Genomic DNA, 21,364 nt, shown 5'->3' with positions numbered 1-21,364 from the left:
TGCTTGGCTCTAACCCTCAGGGACTTCTTTTCCTCCTTCAGCTTCAGCTCCTCTCCACCACTCCGCAAGTTGATTTAAACCATATCATATTTTATGCACTTGAAAGTTAAGGAACACTACCTAAATGTAAATCAAACAATTTAGGCTTCACTTTCTTGTTCATATAGGCCACAGATACTTATATTAATATATATTTTAAACAACAATTTCAGTAAAAAGAAAAGTATGGTCACTTTTTCTTTGGTGACCATATTTAATCATTCTTTTTTCTTTTAAGGATTGGCAGATTCTTTACATATTAGTCTGTACTAGCTCTGGGATACAGAAATGATAATATTAACCTACATTTACAATAAGAAAGGCCTTCCATGGGCTGGATAGATGGCTCAGTGGTTAAGAGCACTGACTGCTCTTCCAGAGGTCCTGAGTTTAATTCCCAGCAACCACATGGTGGCTCACAACCATTTGCAGTGGGATCTGATGCCCTCTTCTGGTGTGCCTGGAGATAGCAACAATGTACTCATATACATAAACAAACAAACAAATAATCTCTTTTTAAAAAAGAAAGGCCTTCCATGAATTGCAGAAATGAGCTGATGTATACTATATTAGCCACAAACAACTTCATAAATATGGCTTTGATATATACGATATTAGCCATTGAATTGAACTTCATAATATAGCTTTTGATGAGTTCTTCTCTCCTCTCACTATGAATGAAAGTACAAAATCCCAAAGGCACATCCTCCACTAGTAATGGACTGGACAAATTTAATGTATTATTCTTTCAGAGGTTGGACCCTTGGTCCAATATGGATAATTTTATTTTCCTTATTTCTAACGGATTATTTACTGAGATCAAGACTGTCAAACCATCTTTATTCTCATTTGTCAAGTGGTAAGAATTTGTAGAAGTATAAGGGTAAGAGGGAAAATGACCATTCTGCTATGATGTTGTCCATCATTTTGCCGATCCCTTGCACATTATGTTTTGGTTTACCTGGTCACAGTCATGCCATACAGTCTTACTTATTTGATATTGATTACCTTTCCATGTAAAAATATAAACATGGAGATCATATACAGGAAGGAAGTGTGGGATAGTATGTATATGTATGTACATATATGAGTATGGGATAGTATGTATATATGTGTACAAGCATATGCATGCTCACACAAACTGATACACTTATGTTTCTATACTTATTTTTTCTTCCTTGTGTAGAACATGTCACCAAAGCTGTACATGGCATAGAAAGCTTTTTTTTTTTAAACTTCTAGCTAGGAACTCTAGCTTACTTGATGAACAGTTGTTGATTCCCTTTGGTTCTGTTTGACAGAGTTAGAGAATTTTTCCCTTAGCTCTAGTCTTTGTTTGCCTTGACTGTCTAGCCAGATACAGTACAAGAATCAAACAAAGAGAATTCCCCCAAACCATTATTATGGTTGACTTAAAGACTGCTTCCTTGCAAGACAAACAAAACCTGTAGACACCACAGAAAGACCTTTGGGAAGCTTTTGTTTTTTGAAAAGAAAAACATTGCCTAGCAACATTTGACTATGAATTGGACCTCTTGGGACCCTGCCCCTCCCTGCTGAACTATTGGTTACTGACGGATTCTGGAAGAAGAGCAGCCATTGTGTCTAGTTGCATACCCACCAAGGAGTTCACCAGGCACAAATCGAAAGTTTCAAGTCTGTAGTCACACAATAAACCTCAGTGGGTCTAATGAGCAAAGAAACAAAACAAAATAACAAGCAAAAAACCTCATGAATGTGGGAAGGAGACTTGGGAAGAAGCAGGAATAGTAGAAATGGGAGGGAATTTAGAGAGGGGGCTGTAATAATCCACATGCACATTACACATATATGAAGTGGTCAAAGAACAGACCTAACAAAAGTTCAAAGCAAGCAAAACTTTGCTTTGTCAAAAACAGCTTTACCAAAACTAAAGGAGTTTAATAGCCATCGATCAACTCTGATTTAGTAAGAACTGTTGTAATAGCTAATTACAAAAGCAAGTTTCCTGAAGGTAATTTCTTTCTCAGATGTATCTTGCTTCAGAGGTAATTTTCTGCTTTCTGCTTTGTCATGAAGTCAGCTGAGAAAGTGAACAGCAGAGATGGACACACATATCTCCGTGTTTTTCCTGATCATCATATTAGGAACTCGTCCATATTAATAAACCAAAAAGTATGTTATTGCATTAACATAGAAAACAAGTATGTTGCCAATATCCTAGCTACTACTCCAGGAAGATTTACTCTCTGTTTCACAAGCACTGAACCAACACCTTAAAAACTGAAACAGATCAGAGTTTGCAAGATTCTGGCTTTTTCCTTCCATTTTTTTTAAATGCTATTATTATAGTGTCAGAAGTCACCAAGTTAGCTGTGCTTTGCCTCACTTTAAAGCACTTTAAAGAAAGTTCAAGTTAAGCCTTTGCTTTGAAAATTTCCATAAACCCTCTTAGGACAAGGCTGGCTTACCTCCTGAAGCTGATTGCTGTGTTTCCCTTTCTGAATGAAGCATCGTTTGTGGTATAAGCCTTGTGTTTGAGTTCTTGGTCAGTGTGGCTGTCTCAATTCCACATTTGCCTGCGATCACACTGTGAGTAAACCAGGGTTTTAATCAGTTAATACCATGAAGCCCTTTTCCTCAAACACAGAAGGCTGCAAGCTGAAAGGCTTATTTACACATTGTTCTTATTAACAACTATCACAGAAACTGATTTGAATTTATATAAACCATTTTTGGAGAAGTTGTAAATTTAGGCCTAATAATATACTAAGGGCAAAAGATCCCAGTAATGGCTGGGTTTGGACAATTATTATACGCAATGGCATTTAAGGGACAGTAGAATTTCTAGCTGCCCTTTGGCACCTTGCCTGTTCTCTGCAGTCATTTTGACATTGGGGTATTCTCTGTTTCCACCCAGCTTCAGGGAATAAAGCTCTGCTCTTTTGCTCTGACCTTCCCTTATTTTGCTACAGATCTTACTCTAGCACCTCCATAGAAGAGGCCATGAAAAGGGGTGAGGACCCTCCCACCCCACCACCACGGCCACAGAAAACCCATTCCAGAGCCTCCTCCTTGGATCTGAATAAAGTCTTCCTGCCCAGTGCGCCAGGTGAAGTGTCCCTCTGCATCTACCCAAGCTGTTCCCTTGCCTGTTGGAGCCAGTGCACATACATCCCTGCTGCAGAGGCCTCTGTGTTAGGGAAAAGAGCACACAGACCTGGCAGCTTTCCTTGCCATGCAAGTCTTTATGTTGCTATGATATTCTTGGGCAGGAAAAAAAAATCCCAGACAGATGCATAGCATATGGGGCTGGAGACTTTCCCACACTGCCAAGAATCAAGAATTATGAAGTTCGTTTTTTTTTTTTTTTTTTTTAAGTAGGAGAACAAAAATGCTTCAACTGCAGACTGCCCACTGTGAGCCTGCCTGGCTGCAGTCTTGTCCTCTATATCATGGTAATTTTAAAGTAAGATCACTGCTATTTTCCTGACACATTATGTGTGTTTTTGAGGTCAGAGCTCAGTGACCAGCCCCTGGCCAGAACCTTCTATGGGAGTTTATCCTTGTGTTCTTAGGGTTCAATTCAGAAGACTCCAAATCTGAATGATGTTTGGGTGCTGGGTAGGGGTATAGAGCCGTGGGGCTTGTGGGTGGGCTGCTTTGGAGTTTCTGGGAATTAGTTTTGAGTCAGCAGAGCTGTATAGCTGCACTGGGGCCAGAGGTGTCAGAGAGGACGGCCTTTTCCTTTACTTCCTGTGAGGTAGGTAGGGTGTGTCCTCCTAGGAAAGCCGAGGAACAAAATGTAGGAAACACGCCTTTGCTTCAGCACAGGTGACAGCAGATTGTCTCAGCCGTCATGAGGGGAGCTACAAGGGCCTTTCCACTGATGTATGTAAGCGAACTATCAATAGAATTTCCTGAAATGTTTTCTCGATCTGTATGCAGTTTAAATCAAGGCAGACTTGCCTGGTAGTGATGTGTAGATGATTACCGCTTCTACTAAAGCACAGCGTCTCATTGGCATGAGCTCCGTGTCCTGGCAGAGCTCAGGGTGTTCCCATGTTCTAGTAAATACTCTTCTTATAGTGAAGGTATAGATGGTTTTTTAAATATACACAAATTGGGACTTCTCTATCAAACTGATTCTCTGCAACGAGTTCATCAGATCAAAATTTCTCTTAAATCTTCCACTATACTTTGTTCCAAATTCTGACATAATTTCATAGGTCTTTAGGGTAAGAGTAGCCATAGGTTGATGAGATTATGAAATTTTCACATGGATATAGGATTAGGAACTAGAAGACTCTACTGTGATTGCAAGAAGACTAAAATGATATGGATAGCTGTGTCAGTGTCTTTCCCTTGCATGGACTGAGAATGGAAACGTTATGTGGATCTCAGTGTATTTGGAGCATGGGTCGATGCTTTTTGCCTGTTTGTGTTTCAGAGAGTGAGCTAATCTTTTGCCCCAGATTTTTTATCTTAAAGTAAGGCCAATATGTGCACTTGGGATTGTAAAGCTTTGGTTAGTTGATAAACATACTTCAAATGTTAACCTGCTTGGCCTTAATATGTACCCAAGGCTCACATTTCCATGGATGAAAAGTTCCAGGGGCAGCCCCGATACTTTGTTTTCGAGTGATGAAGACAAAGCCCCAGCACTCCCTTGACGCCAGTGGATAGTTCTGTGATTCTTTCCAGAAAGTTTTTTTAGAATGCTTACAGAAATATCAGAGTACGGTTTAGTTTGTCATCGCACCTATTTGTTAACAAATCTTATATGTTTCTGTCCCCCCTGCTCTGTCTAACTTTGCCCATAACTATATAAGATGTACCCTGAAGTTCCCTTCTTAAGGCTGCTTTAGGGACATTCTGAATTCAGGCAGTGTCTTTTAACATCTTCAATGGTGACATGTATTTCTTGATGAAAAGTATTTTGGTTTGATAAATGTGTTGGAGAGAACTCTTTCATTATGTCTAGATAAATTTAATAGTTGCATTAAAAATAGCTGATAGGGCACTAGGAAAGATGACCCAATTGTTAAGAGTATGGGTCACTCTTCCAGAGGGGCCTAGATTCAGATCCCAGCACCCACATGGCTACTCTAAGTATCCGTAACTCCAGTTCCAGGGCATCCAACGCTCTCTGGCCTCCATGGACACTGCATGTATGTGGCTCACAGACTTATACGCAGGCAAAGTACATGCGCACAAATGATGATGATGATGATGATAATAATAATAATAGCTGGGCAGAGAGATCTGCATTCATAGCCTAATTCCACTGTCTTTTAAGCATAGGTGTACACAACTGGATATTTTTTGTTTTGTTTTCATATAGGGTCTCACTCTTTAGGCCAGGCTGGCCTCAGAATCACTATGTAGTCCCAGGGTAGTCTAGAACTTTTAGGGGAATCCTCCTGCATCAGTCTCTCAAGTACTTACAGAGAAGGCTTACAGAAATGAACTTTTAACAAGCAGTTTAAATTTATCTCATGAGGAATAGAATGTTTCTATAGTATAAAAGGCAGGTGTTATTGTGTCTTAGGTTTCTATTGCTGTGATATAGCCCCGAGATCAAGGGAGCTTACAGAAGGGCTTACAGTTCCAGAGGAATGAGACCAGTCATCACCATGGTGGTTGGAGAAGTGGAGCAGCAAGCAGAAAACTGGCAGCTTACATCTTAAACCACAAGCAGGAAACAGAGAGAAACCCGAAAAAGCACAGGCCCTCAAGCTCTCAAAACCGGTCCTCAGTGGCATAATTCCCCCTCCAGTAAGGCCACACTTCTTAGGCTTGCCTAAACAGGGCCACCAGCAGGGCCAAATATTCAAATGCCTGAGAATAGGAGGGACATCTCACTCAAACCACCATACATTGCATCTACTTTTGTTTCTGTTAGTTCATTCTTACAGAAAAGTACAAGAGGTTTTCTAAATTGCACATAATTTTATTATGTTCTGTATTTCTAGAAAATATTTAAAATGTGATGAACCAGAAATGCCTAAAGTAGAGAGAGACTAGACATACCAGAGGAGTCTGCCTGAGAGAACTTCTATGATCATGCTCATTGCACTTGTCTTTAGACAAACAGGATCAGATTACACTTGCTGTTCCATGTCCTGTCCTTTCCAATTAGCCTTTTTCCCTTTTTCACAGTGAAAAAAAATGTATCATTCTTTTTAATGGATGCATGATATGGATGTACAATAGTTGATTATGCATTGCTGGAAAAATTTCTCCCAACAGACACACACCTTCTTTTCCTCCCCACAATCCCACTTTGCTCTTAGGATTAACCAAGGCCAAAGTTGTCAGTGATTTCAAATCTACACTTACCTTTTCTCGTCCAATTATTTTCTTGTGTTAAATCCTAAATGGAGGGGTTTTGGGATCAAAGGCTATAGATGTTTATGGTCCAGATGTATATTGCTAGACTGCTGCAGAAAGCCCGTGAGCTTGCTTTATTTCTAGCATTGTCTCAGTGTGTCCCCTACACCCTCAGGCATCAGTCTTCATCCTTTTGAATGTAGGCAAAAACTTTCCCGATTCCTTGTAAGTTCAAGCATTTCCCCTACACTATTATTGGCCATTATTTCATCTTTTGTGAATCATTTGCTCACAAGGTTCACTCAGCTTGTGTTGATGAATCACAAGTACCATTTACTATTTTTTTCACCTTTCCTAAGAACTCTGCTTCTCTTCTCTAAGGCATGTGAGAATGTCAACAGGCCATGGGCAGCTGAAATGATCTGCCACTCTGCTAGATCCTTATCCCTCCAGTCTCTCCTTTCACAAGTCTATCTGGGCTGCTCTGTTTATAAAAACAGGAATAAGAAAAGGTATGGTAAAGAAGGGAAGATGGTTTGAGATGAAGCAAGATATTGACTTAAGTGGAAAAAACAAAGCCTTCTTTAAAAGATGGGGCCCACAGGGTGATAGAAAGCAGTATGTGCTGTCAAGGTATGGAGAGAGAGTAGCTTAAAGATAATAGCAATGGCCTGTGCTGTAAGATCAAGAATTGACAAATGGGACCTCATAAAATTGCAAAGCTTCTGTAGGGCAAAAGATACTGTCAATAAGACAAAAAGGCCACTAACAGATTGGGAAAGAATTTTTACCAATCCTAAATCTGATAGGGGACTAATATCCAATATATACAAAGAGCTCAAGAAGCTGAACTCCAGAAATTCAAATAACCCCATTAAAAATGGGGTACAGAGCTAAACAAAGAATTCTCAACCGAGGAATACCGAAGGGCTGAGAAGCACTTGAAAAAATGTTCAACATCCTTAATCATCAGGGAAATGCAAATCAAAACAACCCTGAGATTCTACCTCACATCAGTCAGAATGGCTAGGATCAAAAATTCAGGTGACAGCAGATGCTGGTGAGGATATGGAGAAAGAGGAACACTCTTCCATTGCTGGTGGGATTGCAAACTTGTACAACCACTCTGGAAATCAGTCTGGAGGTTCCTCAGAAAACTGGACATAGTACTACCGGTAGATCCAGCAATACCTCTCCTGGGCATATACCCAGATGATGTTCCAACTGGTAATAAGGACACATGCTCTACTATGTTCATAGAAGCCCGATTTATAATAGCCAGAAGCTGGAAAGAACCCAGATGTCCCTCAACAGAGGAATGGATAGAGAAAATGTGGTATATTTATGCAATGGAGTACTAATCAGCTACTAAAAAACAATGAATTTATGAAATTCTTGGGCAAATGGATGTATCTGGAGGATATCATCCTTAGTGAGGTAACCCAATCACAAAAGAAGTCACTAGATATGCACTCACTGATAAGTGGATATTAGCCCAGAAACTTAGAATACCCAAGATACAACTTCCAAAACACAAGAAAATCAAGAAGGAAGACCAACTCCCAGATACTTCATTCCTCCCTAGAATAGGGAATAAAATATGCATGGAAGGAGTTGCAGAGACAAAGTTTGGAGCTAAGACGAAAGGATGGACCATCCAGAGACTGCCCAACCCAGGGGTCCATCCCATAATCAGCCACCAAACGCAGACACTATTGCATACATTAGCAAGATTTTGCTGAAAGGACCCTGATATAGCTGTCTCCTGTGAGGCTTTGCCAGTGCCTGTCAAATACAGAAATGGATGCTCACAGTCATCTATAGGATGGAACAAAGGGCCCCCAATGTAGGAGCTAGAGAAAGTACCCAAGAGCTGAAAGGGTCTGCAACCCTATAGGTGGAACAAGAATATGAACTAATCAGTACCCCCAGAGCTCATGTCTCTAGCTGCATATGTATCAGAAGATGGCCTAGTCGGCCATCATTGGGAAGAGAGGCCCTTTGGTCTAGCAAACTTAATATGCCCCAGTACAGGGGAACGCCAGGGCCAAGAAGTGGGAGTGAGTGGGTAGGGGAGCAGGGCGGGGGTGGGGGAGGGTATAGGGGACTTTTGGGATGCATTTGAAATGTAAATGAAGAAAATATCCAATAAAAAAAGAAAAAAATAACATGGAAAGGAAATTGGATGGAGGGGCTAGAGAAGTGGCCCAGCAGCAAAGATCACTGACTACTCTGTCTAGTACTCAGTACCCACATGGTTGTTCATTGTGGTGGTTTCAGTATGCTTAGCCCAAGGAGTGGCACTATTTGGAAGTGTCACTGTGGGTATAGGCTTTAAGACCCTCATCCTAGCTGCCTGGAAGTCAGTTTTCTCTTAGCTGATTCGGAACAAGAGGTGGAGCTCTCAGCTCCTCCAGCCCCATGCCTACCTAGATGCTGCCATGATCCTGCCTTGATGATAATAGACTGAACTGAAACTGTAAGCCAGCCCCACTTAAACGTTGTCCTTTGTAAGGATTGCCTTGGTCATGGTGTCTGTTCACAGCAGTGAAACCTAAGACACCCATGTAACTCCAGTTTCAGAGGCTCTAACACCCTCTTTGTACTTCCAGCAGTTAAGCGCTCTTCCAGAGGTCCTGAGTTCAATTCCCAGCAACCACATGATGGCTCACAACTATCTGTAATGGGACCCAATGCCCTCTTATGGTGTGTCTAAAGACAACTACAGTGCACTCATATACATAAAATAAATAATTCTTTTTAAAATTCTAAAAAACGAAGCCTGGTGTGGTGGTATACTACCTTAATCCTAGCTCTTGGGGTTCAGAGGCAGGTGTATTTCTGTGAGTCCAAGACCAGACTGGTCTACGAAGCAAGTTCAAGGCCATCCAGGGTTACACAATGAATTTTTTTTTTTTTTTTGGTTTTTCTAGACCGAGTTTCTCTGTGTAGCCCTGGCTGTCCTAGAACTCACTCTGTAGACCAGGCTGGCCTCGAATTCAGAAATCCACCTGTCTCTGCCTCCCAAGTGCTGAGATTAAAGGCATGTGCCACCACTGCCCGGCTGTGAGAACATTTCTTAAGCAAAAACAACCAAAAAAAGGCAGGCAGGTGGGCAGGAAAGAAGGAAAAAAATGGATAAAGAGAGAATGCCAAGAAGCAACCATGCAAGAGGAAACGAAGAGAAAGATGAGATAGTTAAAGAAGAGTAATATTTATATCGAACAAGAAGCAACAATGTATAGAAAACAGCAAGCTTGCAAATACTGGAAATAGGTTTCAATTTTGAGAATTGCAAAGAAAGTGTGGATATGTAATTTACAGGAGCCCAGGGCTCTAGGAACAGGCAACAGACAAGTGTGGGCTTTCATTGGAGAAGGTTATATGATTGGATCAGATAATTTGTTATAGCTAATCCTGGTCTTAAAGCCATCTACTCAGAGTCTCACACAACTGCCATCTTTGAAAGACAATATAAATGTGTGAGGATGAGCCCACCACGTGCATGCACAAACACATAAGTAAATGTGATAATCATGTAGAGTGTGATGCAGATCTACAAAATCTAGAGGTAGGCAAGCCTGAGGCCTGTTTGATGATGGTTTAGTTTTGTAGGTCTGCTATTGTAGCCATGAAACATCTATTACTGAAATTCCTATAAGAAAAATCACATGCTGAGGCCAATCCCTTTTACAATCGAACTGGCTTTTATCATTACAATGGTGAATCTTTTTTCCATGAAATGTTTTTTTCCCTCCTACTGGATGGAACTTCCCCTCCTACTCTTGACTCTGACCTGTTCTTCCAAAGCCATGCCTACGGTTTACAGCCTGTGGTTTCCATGGTGATGGTAAAAAGCTTTCATTCTGCCTTTATCACAACAGTCCTATCTATTCTTGTAATTGAGAATCCTGGCAGAAGCACAAAGACTGTGAGGAGTTATAGCTACCCTTTAAAAATTTAGATTAGGGACTTCCACTTCTTCCACTCTGACCAAGGGAGCAAAAACTGGTCTCATGGATACATTTAGCTATGAAACAGGGTAGTAATTTTCTAATGGCACTGTTTTATTTTAAAAGAGGAGGGTGGATATTGATGGACAGTCTTTTCTACCATACCTCATATGGCCTCATCCATTAAGAGCCACATATTAGAACCATTCAAACGGCTGAACAAAATTCTTACATCATGAATGGTTCCCACTCATGATGGTTAGTGTTACGTTCCGGCTAGACAGAATCTGGAGTTACCTTGGAAGGGAATTCCTGCTGTTGTGACCTCTCTGTTATAACGGACTGTAACCTGGAACTGTGAGCTATGTATGATAAGCCCTTTCTTCTTTAAGTTGCTTTTGTCAGAGTGTTTTTTTTTAAATCATAGGAAAAGAAAAGAAAGATGCTACCTTTGCTTTAAAAATATTGATAATAAAATTCATCCCATAATTAAAATTACAATTCATCCATACCATAAAATGAAGCTCTTCGAAAGAATGATGTCTGTGTACTACATAGAAAACATCTGAGATAAATTAAGCAACAAAGACACATTGCAGAATATTTGTGCTTGTAAATGTATAGATAATTCCAAGAAGAATACTTATATTTATTTTTGAGATAGGTCTCAAAACCTGTAACCCAGGTTTATCTGCTTTCACCTTTCAAGTACCGAGATTACTGTGCCTGGCTCAGGACAACTGATACATGGTGTTTGTCTCTAGGGAAAGGAACAGTATGGCTGGGACAGGAATGAGAGACAGTCCTACTTTTCATTCATTCTTTCAAATAGTGCAGCATATATGCATATTACCTATTATGCTGTAATAGGTAATGGTGGTACATGAGAATCCAGAGCTATTTTTCCTGGCTAAATTCACCCATCTCAAAGTTGCTTACCATTCCAGGATATCTTTATAACCATCTGCTACCACCTCCTGGAATGCAGCTGAAATGACAGAAGCATTCTAGAGCATTCTTTCAGGTAGTGCTATATTCTTCAGATTACTTTTCTGTACCCCTTTAGTATAGGGGGCTGGGGGACTTCCCATAACTTCCCATTGTGAGATGTTTGCTCAGGTAAAACGTCCTGCTGTGGTTCCGGCTTAATGTGGGAGGCGAGTGCTCATTACTCAGCGGTGAGCTGGTGGAAGTCCGTCCCAGACTTTATATACATGGTTATTTTCCTCTGTGACTTGAGAAATAGGAAACTCCTTGGGTATAAGAGATGCTTTCAAAACCAGACTTCATTTCACCTTCTCTGAACGATGTTGGTCAGCTCTGCTTTATAGATCGCTTCATGTCTCATTCCTGGAAGAGGTAGTTGTTTCCCTTCGAAATTTCATACAATTTAGTAGGATTTAGGTTTTAGTAGGATTATGGGATTCCTGCTGCACATTTAGTATTTGAAGCTCATGATACAAATCCAGTTTGAGCAGTTTTATTTTTTTATAAGTTGAGGTTAAATTTACCTTTTAAAGATGTATACAGCTCAGTGGCCTTTGTATATTTAGCATATTAAGTAGTCAACCACACTCTCTAATTTCTGAACGTTTTCAACACTCAAGAAGAGATCTTCATCCATTACCAGTCATTCCCCATCTACCCTTTTCTCCCTGCAGTCCCTGGTAACCACCCCCATACTTTATATTCTAAATGTTGACCCTCTTCCCCTTTCCCTCTCCAAGAGTTCTTCACCCCATAACCTTCCCCTTTGCCTCCTAGAGAGCGCTTCCCTAACCTCTCACCTGCCCACCCCACACCTCAGCCCCCTGCATTTCCCTTCCCTGGGGAATTCCCCTTACCTGTGCTGGAGCCTCAGATCAGCTTCTTATGCTCTTTGGTTGGTGACTTAGTCTCTGGGAGCTCCCAGGGGTTAGGATTAGTTGACACTGTTGGTCTTCATATGGGGTTGCCATCCTCTTCAGCTCCTGTTTTTTTTTTTTTGTTGTTGTTGTTTGTTTTGTTTTGTTTTAACATATTTTAGATACAAGTTTCTTTTCTGGTCTTTCACATGCAAATACCTTCTCTCATTCTGTGGGCTTGTCTTTTGCATTTTTGATAGAATCATTTGAATGCAAACCTTTGAGCGCTTTCATAGGTTCAGTTTACATCATTTTGTCACTTGTGCTTTCAGTATCCCATTGAATAAATCATTGCCTAGCCCAAGGTTACACATTTCCTTTGCTTCAGAAAGTTTCATGAGTGTGCTTTTAAAACTTGTATCTGGAGTCCATTTCAAGTTATTTGTTGCATATGAGACAGAACTCCAGTTTTATTTTTCTGCATACCTTTATTCAGTTTTCCCTGTACCATTTCCTGAAGATTATTAAATTTTGATACTGTGGTGGAAAGTCAATTAAGTATGTGTTTATTTCTAGAGCCTCAAGTCTATCCCTTTATCTGAACATCACAGTATCTTAGTAATTAAGTGTTCATAGTTCTTTTTGAAAATTATTTTATATGTATGATTGTTTTGCCTGCATATGTGTGCACACATGAGGCCAAAGGGGGGCATTATGTCCCCTTAGGTAAGAGTTATAGCTGAGGCACTATGATGGTGTTTGGGATCAAACCCAGGTCCTTCAGCAGAGCAGCCAGAGCTCTTAACTGCTGAGCCATCTCCAGTTCTTTAAAGGGTTTTTCTTGAGATTGCAGTTGAACTGCAAAATTTCACCTTTCCTTTCCTCTCTCCAAACCCTCCCATACACTCCCCAGCTCTCCTGTAAATTCATAGCTGCTGTAGTATGTTTTGGTGTCAGGAATGACAAGACTTTCTACTTTTTTCTTTTTAAATATTTTTTATTCATTATTTGGATTCTTTAGTGTTTCCATATAAAATTTAGAATTAGCTTGTTGGTTCCTGCAAGAAAAAAATTTGATTGGAGTTTCAGTAAGGATTGCACCAATATTTAGGTTAAGTTTGATTCATGTTATTCTCTTACTAATATTGTCTTCTACTCCCCAAACACAGAATGACTTTTAATTCATGTAGGTCTTTCAATTGGATTCAGTAGTGTCTTATACCACATAAGCTTTCAGATCTTATACTTATCTTGTTAAATTTAGTCTTAGGAACTTTGTTCTTTTAAAATTTTATTCTAAATAGATTTTTTAAAGGAGAATTCATTTTCAAAACTTTAACTGATAATGTGTAGAAATACAGTTGGCTTTAGTTATTTATCATGAATTCTGTAGCCTCATTGACTTTTTGTTTGGATACATCTTATTCTGAAGCTTACGTAGTGAGGTGGGAGTGTGTTCATTACAGGGCTCCTAACAGCTTAGCTAATAATCCTTCAGATACGCACAAATTAAAGATGAAATCCTCTTTAGTCTCTCTGGAAGACACCAATAGGATCATTATTGAATGTCACATTTTAGTTTCAGTTTTTCTCTTGTGTATGAAAGAATTGATCTCAGACCATTTCTCAAGTAATATATGCTCTAGCTATGCAGTGGCAATGTTACCTTAAGTAAGGCTTCCCTGTTTGTACTTACAGGTTTTTCATTTCACTACTGCCTACCACCAGATGTAATAGTTATGAGTGACAAGAGTTTGAGTCTTGTTTTGTACAAAGGACATATTTAAGGCATTTTGTGTGCATTATCTCCAAAATTCACAGTAACCCTGCAAAGTAGATACTGTTTCCTCCTCATTTTACTGACACAGAAACAGGTGCAAGTTAATTTGCCTAAGGTCATTGAGGTACTTGCAATTAAAGCTAGTGTTTTAACTATATGGTCTAAAGCTAGGACCCCAGTTTGCAATTGCAAAAGGGGCAGTTTTTCTCTTCCATCTCTTTCATTTGCCTTTCCCAATTCATCTGCTCAATCAAATATTTTATAGGAGTATCTGCTAAGCTTCCTCTTGTGGAAGTGGGACATAGCAGCAGACATCAAGTTGTGATTACTTTAACTCATTCACCTCACTTTGCTTTACAGTTAGCTGGACCAGAACTCCTCTTCACTCATACTCAGACCTTCGACTGCTAGTACAGTCACCTGGCTTTGGAGGCCTAAGGCAGTTGGTTCAACCTTCCTAATGCTGCGCCCTTTTAATCCAGTTCGTCATGTTGTGGTAGCCCGCCCAACCATAAAATTACTTCTGTTGCCACTATATAACTGGATTTTGCTACTGTTATGGATAATAATATAAATATTTTTGGAGATAGAGGTTTGTCAAAGAGGTCACAACCCACAGGTTGAGAACAGTGGGGCTAAGTCTTCCCTTTGCATTCCAGATCTGAATCTTTGCTTTTAGACCTGCTCCTAGGAGTAACACGACCAGAATTGATCTTGACAGAGCATTAATATGTCTTTTTAAGGTTTTCAGTACTTGAGATGATAAAAAGTCTTGGCTGCAGCATAGTGTTCCTTTGGCATGAGATTTGAAGTCAAGAAGTTTATGTAAACAATGAGAAGTACATTTGGACATTGGCCTAGATGAATCTTTTCAGAGGTATGAGATTCGTTCAGGTTGCTTCTAAGCCTGGGTGTGCCAGGGCTCAGCATGAACACTTAGATGAAAGGCAGTCTTTTCAAAGTGTGGGCCAGTGCACTAGCCGTCCTTGGCTTCTTTTGCCTTTTCTGGTTCCTGCCTGTCTTTATTTAGGAGATTTTTTTCTTCTCCAACAAATTCTGTGCGACTTGCTCGACTAACACAATGCAGTGGATTGGGCTTCCAAAAGGTAAAAGCCGGGGGATTTAGCAAACCTTGTAATGACAAGCCAGAGCTGCTGGGTGGGGTGCATTCTCTTTGTCTCCTTTCTGATTTTATGGAGATTTCCTGGCTGGTGAATGCTTTTCAGAGGGCATGTATGGGAGGAACAGGACCATAGTCTCCGGAGAATGAAGTAGGAATAGTTAGTGACTGCTCTTTTGAAAATGTGTATGAAACTCATTCCATTAGTAAATGCCTCTTGTATGTACAGTCAAAGATAAGTCCATTTCTTGACTGCATCCCCACCAAGTCCTCTGTGCCACCTCAGCCCACGCAGTGTCTCCTTCTGACATTTGATAGTGCATTTGTGAGTGTTTATATGTCCTTGTGACATCAACTTGAGGTTTTATTCTTTAAAATACTTGAGACCACATTATGCATTATGTTTTCTTCATCATTTTCATGTTATTTCCTAGAGATAGGCCCATGTCTATCTGACATTTGTCTTTCTCTTATACAGATATTCTGTATAATAATTTATTTAAAAAGTGTATTATGGGGGCTGGTGAGATGGCTCAGTGATTAAGAGTGCCGACTGCTCTTCCAAAGGTCCCGAGTTCAAATCCCAGCAACCACATGGTGGCTCACAACCATCTGTAACGAAATCTCATGCCCTCTTCTGGAGTGTCTGAAGACAGCTACAGTGTACTTACATATAATAAATAAATGAATCTTTAAAAAAATAAAAATTAAACGCCTGAGAGTAAAGCGACTCTTCTCACAGACATGCTTTCCTCTCGGTGCAGGTCGGGCCCTCCTTTAAAAAAAAAAAGTGTATTATGAAAAATTTCAAATTTAGTGGACCATTTCCATACATTATTTTGCTATAAATCCTAAATATTATATACTCCCTATAAGACAGTGTCTCCATGTGTGTATCAGATAAAGCTTCTTTAAAATTGTCATTGGTTGCTGAATTCTTCTAAAAATTTTTTTATACAAATTAATGTGTTTCATTGACCTTTTCATACACACAAGTCGCTGTGCATTGCTCATATTCCTCCTATCAACCTCTCTAGTCCTTCCTCCTCTTCCTGTGGTTCCCTTCTACCCCCTTCTGCTTAATAAAATTATCAATAATTCATAAATAACATTTAATATTCAGCCAGTGTCCTGATTTCTGCCAAGTATGTCTTTTTGTAGTGACTTGTTCAAATCGAGATTCAAACATGTGACTACATAAGCATTTCTTCTTGCTTTGATTATTTGTCTCTTAATTGGTAGATTCCTTTCTCAATCATTTTTATCCCTTTATAGTTGTTCATTTATTCATCCATCCATGCACTCATTTGTTCAGAAGAAAACCGTTCATCTTGTTGATTTCTATTGTCAAGGTTTTGGCTGGTTGCTTATTTTCCCATATGCTGTATTTCCTGTGAACTAGTAGGTACATCTACTTGATTAGAATCAGAATTGTTTTATAAGTTACTTCCTAGTAACACTGTTTACTTTTTCCTGTTGCATATTAGGAGATTCTTGATATTTAATGTCTTTCTAATTTGAATTGTTTGTTTCATTAGTGAGTTCATATAGAATTAGCCTGATGCATGGGTTGTGATGGAGATCCCAAATAAGCTTTCAAATAATTGCTTTTATATCAGCCATTGATCATTGTTCACTACATATAACAGTATACTGGTAAATGTTAAAATCCTGTCATTTTCCAGTTTTCATGGTAAAAAACACTCCTGCCTTGGCTGCTTTCTTGCCTAATGACGTTTCACTGAGTACTGAGCTGTGAACTGGTGTGTACAACAGGCTCTCACAAGCTTGCATGAACACTTTCCAGAAAACTGTTGGTCAGGGTCCTATTTCACTGGTCGTCATGAAATTATGGTGTAGGCACAAATTTTTTGCAACCTACTTTTAATAAGGGTTCAATTTCTCTTCTAGCCCACCACCGAGCAGAGGTAGTGGAAGAGAAAAGTTATTAGGTTATGGGGGGGTGGACCTGTTCAGCAATAGTTCTTTGGGGGTGAGATCAATCTTCTTGGGCAGCAGTTTAGTCCTGTAGCATATGCCAAACATAGCTTAGCAGCTGCAGACCAGTCCTCTAGGCAGGCAGACACTAGGCACAAACCAGCAGCCATGGTACAGTTCTTTCAGCAAGCAGACACCAGGCAGCTGTAGTTCAGTCCTGAAGAAATGGCCAGGCTTGGCAAGGCAGAGCAAACCAAAGCTCAGTCCTTGTCTCCCATGTCTGTGGGGTCGTATTTGTACTCCGTCATCAAGAGTCCTTTCACCTTGTCTGCTTCAGGAAGACAGTCTTTCACCTGTTTGCTTAAGCACAACATCCTTTCACCTGTGTGCCCCAGCAAAACATGATTTGGCATAACTAACTTTCCAAAAGAACTAGAAGTTTCTACTTCATTATGGTATTATAGTTTATCACTTTGACCTTTATTAGTTAAGACTGTGGTTCCTTTAACCATTATCCTATTGTTGAGCATTAAGCTCGTGATTACTCTAAAGCATGTAAGCTGAGGGAAACCATAACTAGTAAATGGTAATATACTAGTAGTGTAAGGTAGTATTTGTAGGAGCTTATCGAATTTTCTGAATATTGAGATAACTTTAGTGATGGTGGTTAGGGAAAGTGTTGTATGTATCCTATCAGTATTTAAGAAATGCTTACTGCATGTTTGGCATTGGGTAGCATCCCATGAAGAATAGAGATATGACTCCAAACTCTCCTGGTAAATATGATGTGACAAAGAAACTGACCACAGGCATTGGCTAGCTAGAACGATTAGTTCATGTGTATACAGAGGGAATGTAGGGATGTTGAAGTAAATGTCAAAATATAGACCTTATTTTGGAGTCAAATCCTATTGATTCTTCCTTAACATCTGCATTTGTTCATTTCACATTGCTAGTTGCTGGAGAGACTTCAATAGTAGTTTCTAATCTTGTTTGCTCTCCTGGAGCTACAGGATCCTCCCCCCACCCCCAAGTGTAGCAATGAGGTTGCTTCCCTGCTTATAACCCTTCAAGGCCTGTTATGTCAACATTTAGTTCCTGTTAGTACTAAGATTGAAGTCACAAGAATACACAAATTCAGTATCGTGGGTTGGCATGCCTGGGCTGGAATATATTATAGGAAGGAAGTAGAGATAATAAGATTCTATTCTGTTTCATGGTCAAGAAAAAAATGATGATCAGGGAAGAACCACAATGATTTAAGAAGTTTTAAAGGAAGTTTCATTAGCATCCGGGGTGATCTCCCTGGCTATAGTTATGGTGCAAATTCTTTGTCAACTCAATAAGAAATGTTTAAGACTTAGTCTGACTACTAGCATATTTAAAAAATTTAGAGTAGAAAAGAGATTTCCAGATGATAGAAACTTTCCCCAGGTTACCTTTTCCTTTGTCTGTCTGTCTCTATTACTCCGCTGTAATGAAAACAGGGACTTAAAAGGTCTAAGGATTAAAGGAATGTGCTACTGGACTTAGTTGTAAGTTTGAATTTGGGTGGGTTGTGGTTTTATCAGTCTTTACCTTTTGTGGATCATATCTAAGAACTTTTTATCTAACTCAAGGTCTAGAACATTTTGTCCATGCTCTTCTAAGTTTCATCACTTTAGCTCTTGTACTCAGATTCATAATTAATTTTGACTTTAGTTTTGCATAAAATACGAGGTAAAGTCCTGAGTCAATCACTTTATATTTGGATGTCCAGTTTCTTCAGAACCATTTGTCAAAGAAAATATACTTCCCTCTCCATGGCCTTGCTTGGGACCTTTGTTGAGATTCACCTGACTTCTAAGGGTGTCCTTTTAGACCCCTTCTGTTGACCCATATGCTTATTCTTATGTCAATACCACACTAGATATATACACTTAAAGCTTTATTTGATTATCTATCTATGTATCTGTATAAATGCAAGTACCAGTAGAGTCCAGAAGAGGGCATCCAAATCCTGGCAACTGAAATTACAGATAGTGAGCTGCCATGTAGGTGCTGGAAATCAAAGTTGGGACTTGTAAATAGGTGATCACATAACTTTTTAATTTAAAATTTACTTTTTTATTTAATTTGTTCTTTGATACTTTTTATACATGTATATAACACATCCTAATTCTTTTTGCTCTATCCTTTCTCATCTGTATTCTACTTCTGTCAACATCACATCTCTCCTACAAATCCTTTTCCTACATTTACTTCTTTTGTTTTATATCCCATTGAGGTTAACCGGGGCCATCTGTATCACCATGGAAGTGTTCATTGGAGCTTGGTCGGCTCACCAGTGGGTAAACAACTAAAGACAGCTACTCTGTCTTCCAAGATTCATCTGTACCCAATGGTTCAGCTCGAAGCAGGGCTCCATGAGCCTTCCTCTATCAGTGACTGATTGTTGACAGGGCCACATTTTGTGACTACTCAGTTTACATTAACTTCAAACGCTGTGAGTTCATCACACAGCAATGGCTGTGTTGTGCCTAGAAGATGACATTTCACAGCCCTTCTCCCTTTCCTTGGCTCTCACCTTCTTTGACCGTTTATCTGGGGTGTTTCCTGGGCTTTAGAGGAGGTGGCATAAATGTCCTGAACAACCGTGCATCTCCATATTAATGGTCATTCATAGTAAAGAGAGCCTTCTTTGACTAAAGCTGAGAATACTATTTGTCTATGAATATAAACACAAGTGTATAGAAGGCATTTTAACATTATGCATGACACTTTAACTAAACAACAGTAGTAAGTCTCTTCTCCCATGCCAGGACCTCGATTTCCCTACTATGTTTTTTTTGTTTGTTTTGGTAAACTGGGTTTGTATGACCAGGCATGGCAGGCATGGGTTCCCTCTTGTGAAGTGGGCCTTTTACATTTTATTTATTTATTCTCCTCCCCGTCTCTCCCTCTGTGTACACTAAGGAACATGTGTGGAGGTCACAGGACCACGTGGGGGAATGGAAGAGTCAGTTCTCTCCTTCAACCATGTGAGTCCCGGGATCAGACTCAGGTCATCAGGATTGGAGTCAAGCACCTTTATCTACAGAATCATCTCACGGGCCCTTGACTTTCTTGAAATCAAAAGAAAGGTGGATAAACATCTTTCCACCTTTATGTAAGTTCTGGACATTGAAATCAGGCTGTCAAGCTTGCATGACAAGTGCTTTTACCCATTGAGGTGGCTTGAAAATGCTTGGCCCAGGGAGTGGTACTATTTGGAGGTATAGCCTTGTTGGAGTAGGTGTGGCCTTGATGGAGGAAGTGTGTCACTGTGGGCATGGGCTTTAAGACCCTCCTCCTAACCACATGTGAGCCAGTCTTCTCCTAGCAGCCTTCAGATGAAGATGTAGAACTCTTAGCTGCTCCTGCACCATGCCTGCCTGGACGCTGCCATTCACCAACCTTGGTAATAATGGACTGAACCTCTGAAGTTATAAGCTAGCTCCAATTAAATTTTGTCCTTTATAAGAGTTGCCTTGGTCATGGTGTCTCTTCATAGCAGTAAAACTCTAAGGCATCCACTGAGCCGTATCACTAGCTCACTTTTATTTTTGAGTCTGGCTTATAAAATGATCAGAAGCATCCTTTTACTATGAGCTAGCATATTCTTGCTCTGAGGCCTTTTTTTTTTCTAATTCTTTGTTTAAATTTTCTTTTCTTTTTTTATTGGATATTTTATGTATTTACATTTCAAATCACTCTGAGGCCCTTTGAAATGCTCATTCCCTGGGCTTAACATCCCCTTCCCCATCTACCTGCTTCTTCATATCTCCCTGGATTTTTCTGCTCTTTACCTGTCTTGAAGGCTCAAAATGTGAAATTGGTAGTAAACTTCACATTATCCTTTTATTCTCCAGGCCTTAATATTCTCATTTACAAAGTGAAAGAATCGAATTTGATCGTATCACTTTTCCAAACGTAGTTAATAAGATTATCCTTGTTGAATAAAGCATGTATAAATTCATCTCTCTTGGCCCTTAGTCTTGTGAAGATCATATGCCCCAGTACAGGCGAATGCCAGGGCCAGGAAGTGGGAGTGGGTGGGTTGGGGAGCAGGGTGGAGGGAGGGTATAGGGGAATTTCGGGATAGCATTTGAAATGTAAATAAAGAAAATATCTATTAAAAATTCATCTCTCTTAATTGTTGGCAAAATTGTTTCATTCTGATATAGATTTTAATAGAATTTATATTTGGGGGATGCATGCATATGAACAACCAACAGGATTAGAGGTAGGTATTATTATGAACGCACTCCTGGAAATCCTTTTGCTAAGTACATAGGTATAGCTGTGATATCCCTGTGTATGACTGAGTAATGGAGATGGAATGGAGATAGATATAAGA

At 39.7% G+C, this 21,364-nt stretch overlaps 1 protein-coding gene across 14 annotated transcripts in view; it reads left to right on the top strand.

Annotated features, from left to right (window-relative positions):
• Reps2 (RALBP1 associated Eps domain containing protein 2) overlaps window positions 1-21,364 on the top strand; it is a 231,754-nt gene that overhangs the window by 136,805 nt on the left and 73,585 nt on the right. For 6 of the 14 annotated variants that reach the window (NM_001290633.1, NM_178256.4, XM_030251264.1 and 3 more), the window contains exon 13: window positions 2,994-3,130. The exons of the other annotated variants lie outside the window; for them this stretch is intronic. In NM_001290633.1, coding sequence (NP_001277562.1) covers window positions 2,994-3,130 — 137 coding nt within the window. The remainder of the gene's footprint in view (window positions 1-2,993; window positions 3,131-21,364) is intronic. 14 annotated transcript variants of the gene reach the window in all.

This window comes from Mus musculus, chromosome X (assembly GCF_000001635.26).
Source record: "Mus musculus strain C57BL/6J chromosome X, GRCm38.p6 C57BL/6J".
NCBI lineage: Eukaryota > Metazoa > Chordata > Mammalia > Rodentia > Muridae > Mus > Mus musculus.
Note: the sequence above shows the minus strand (reverse complement) of the source record. Positions and strands in the feature narration are given on the sequence as shown.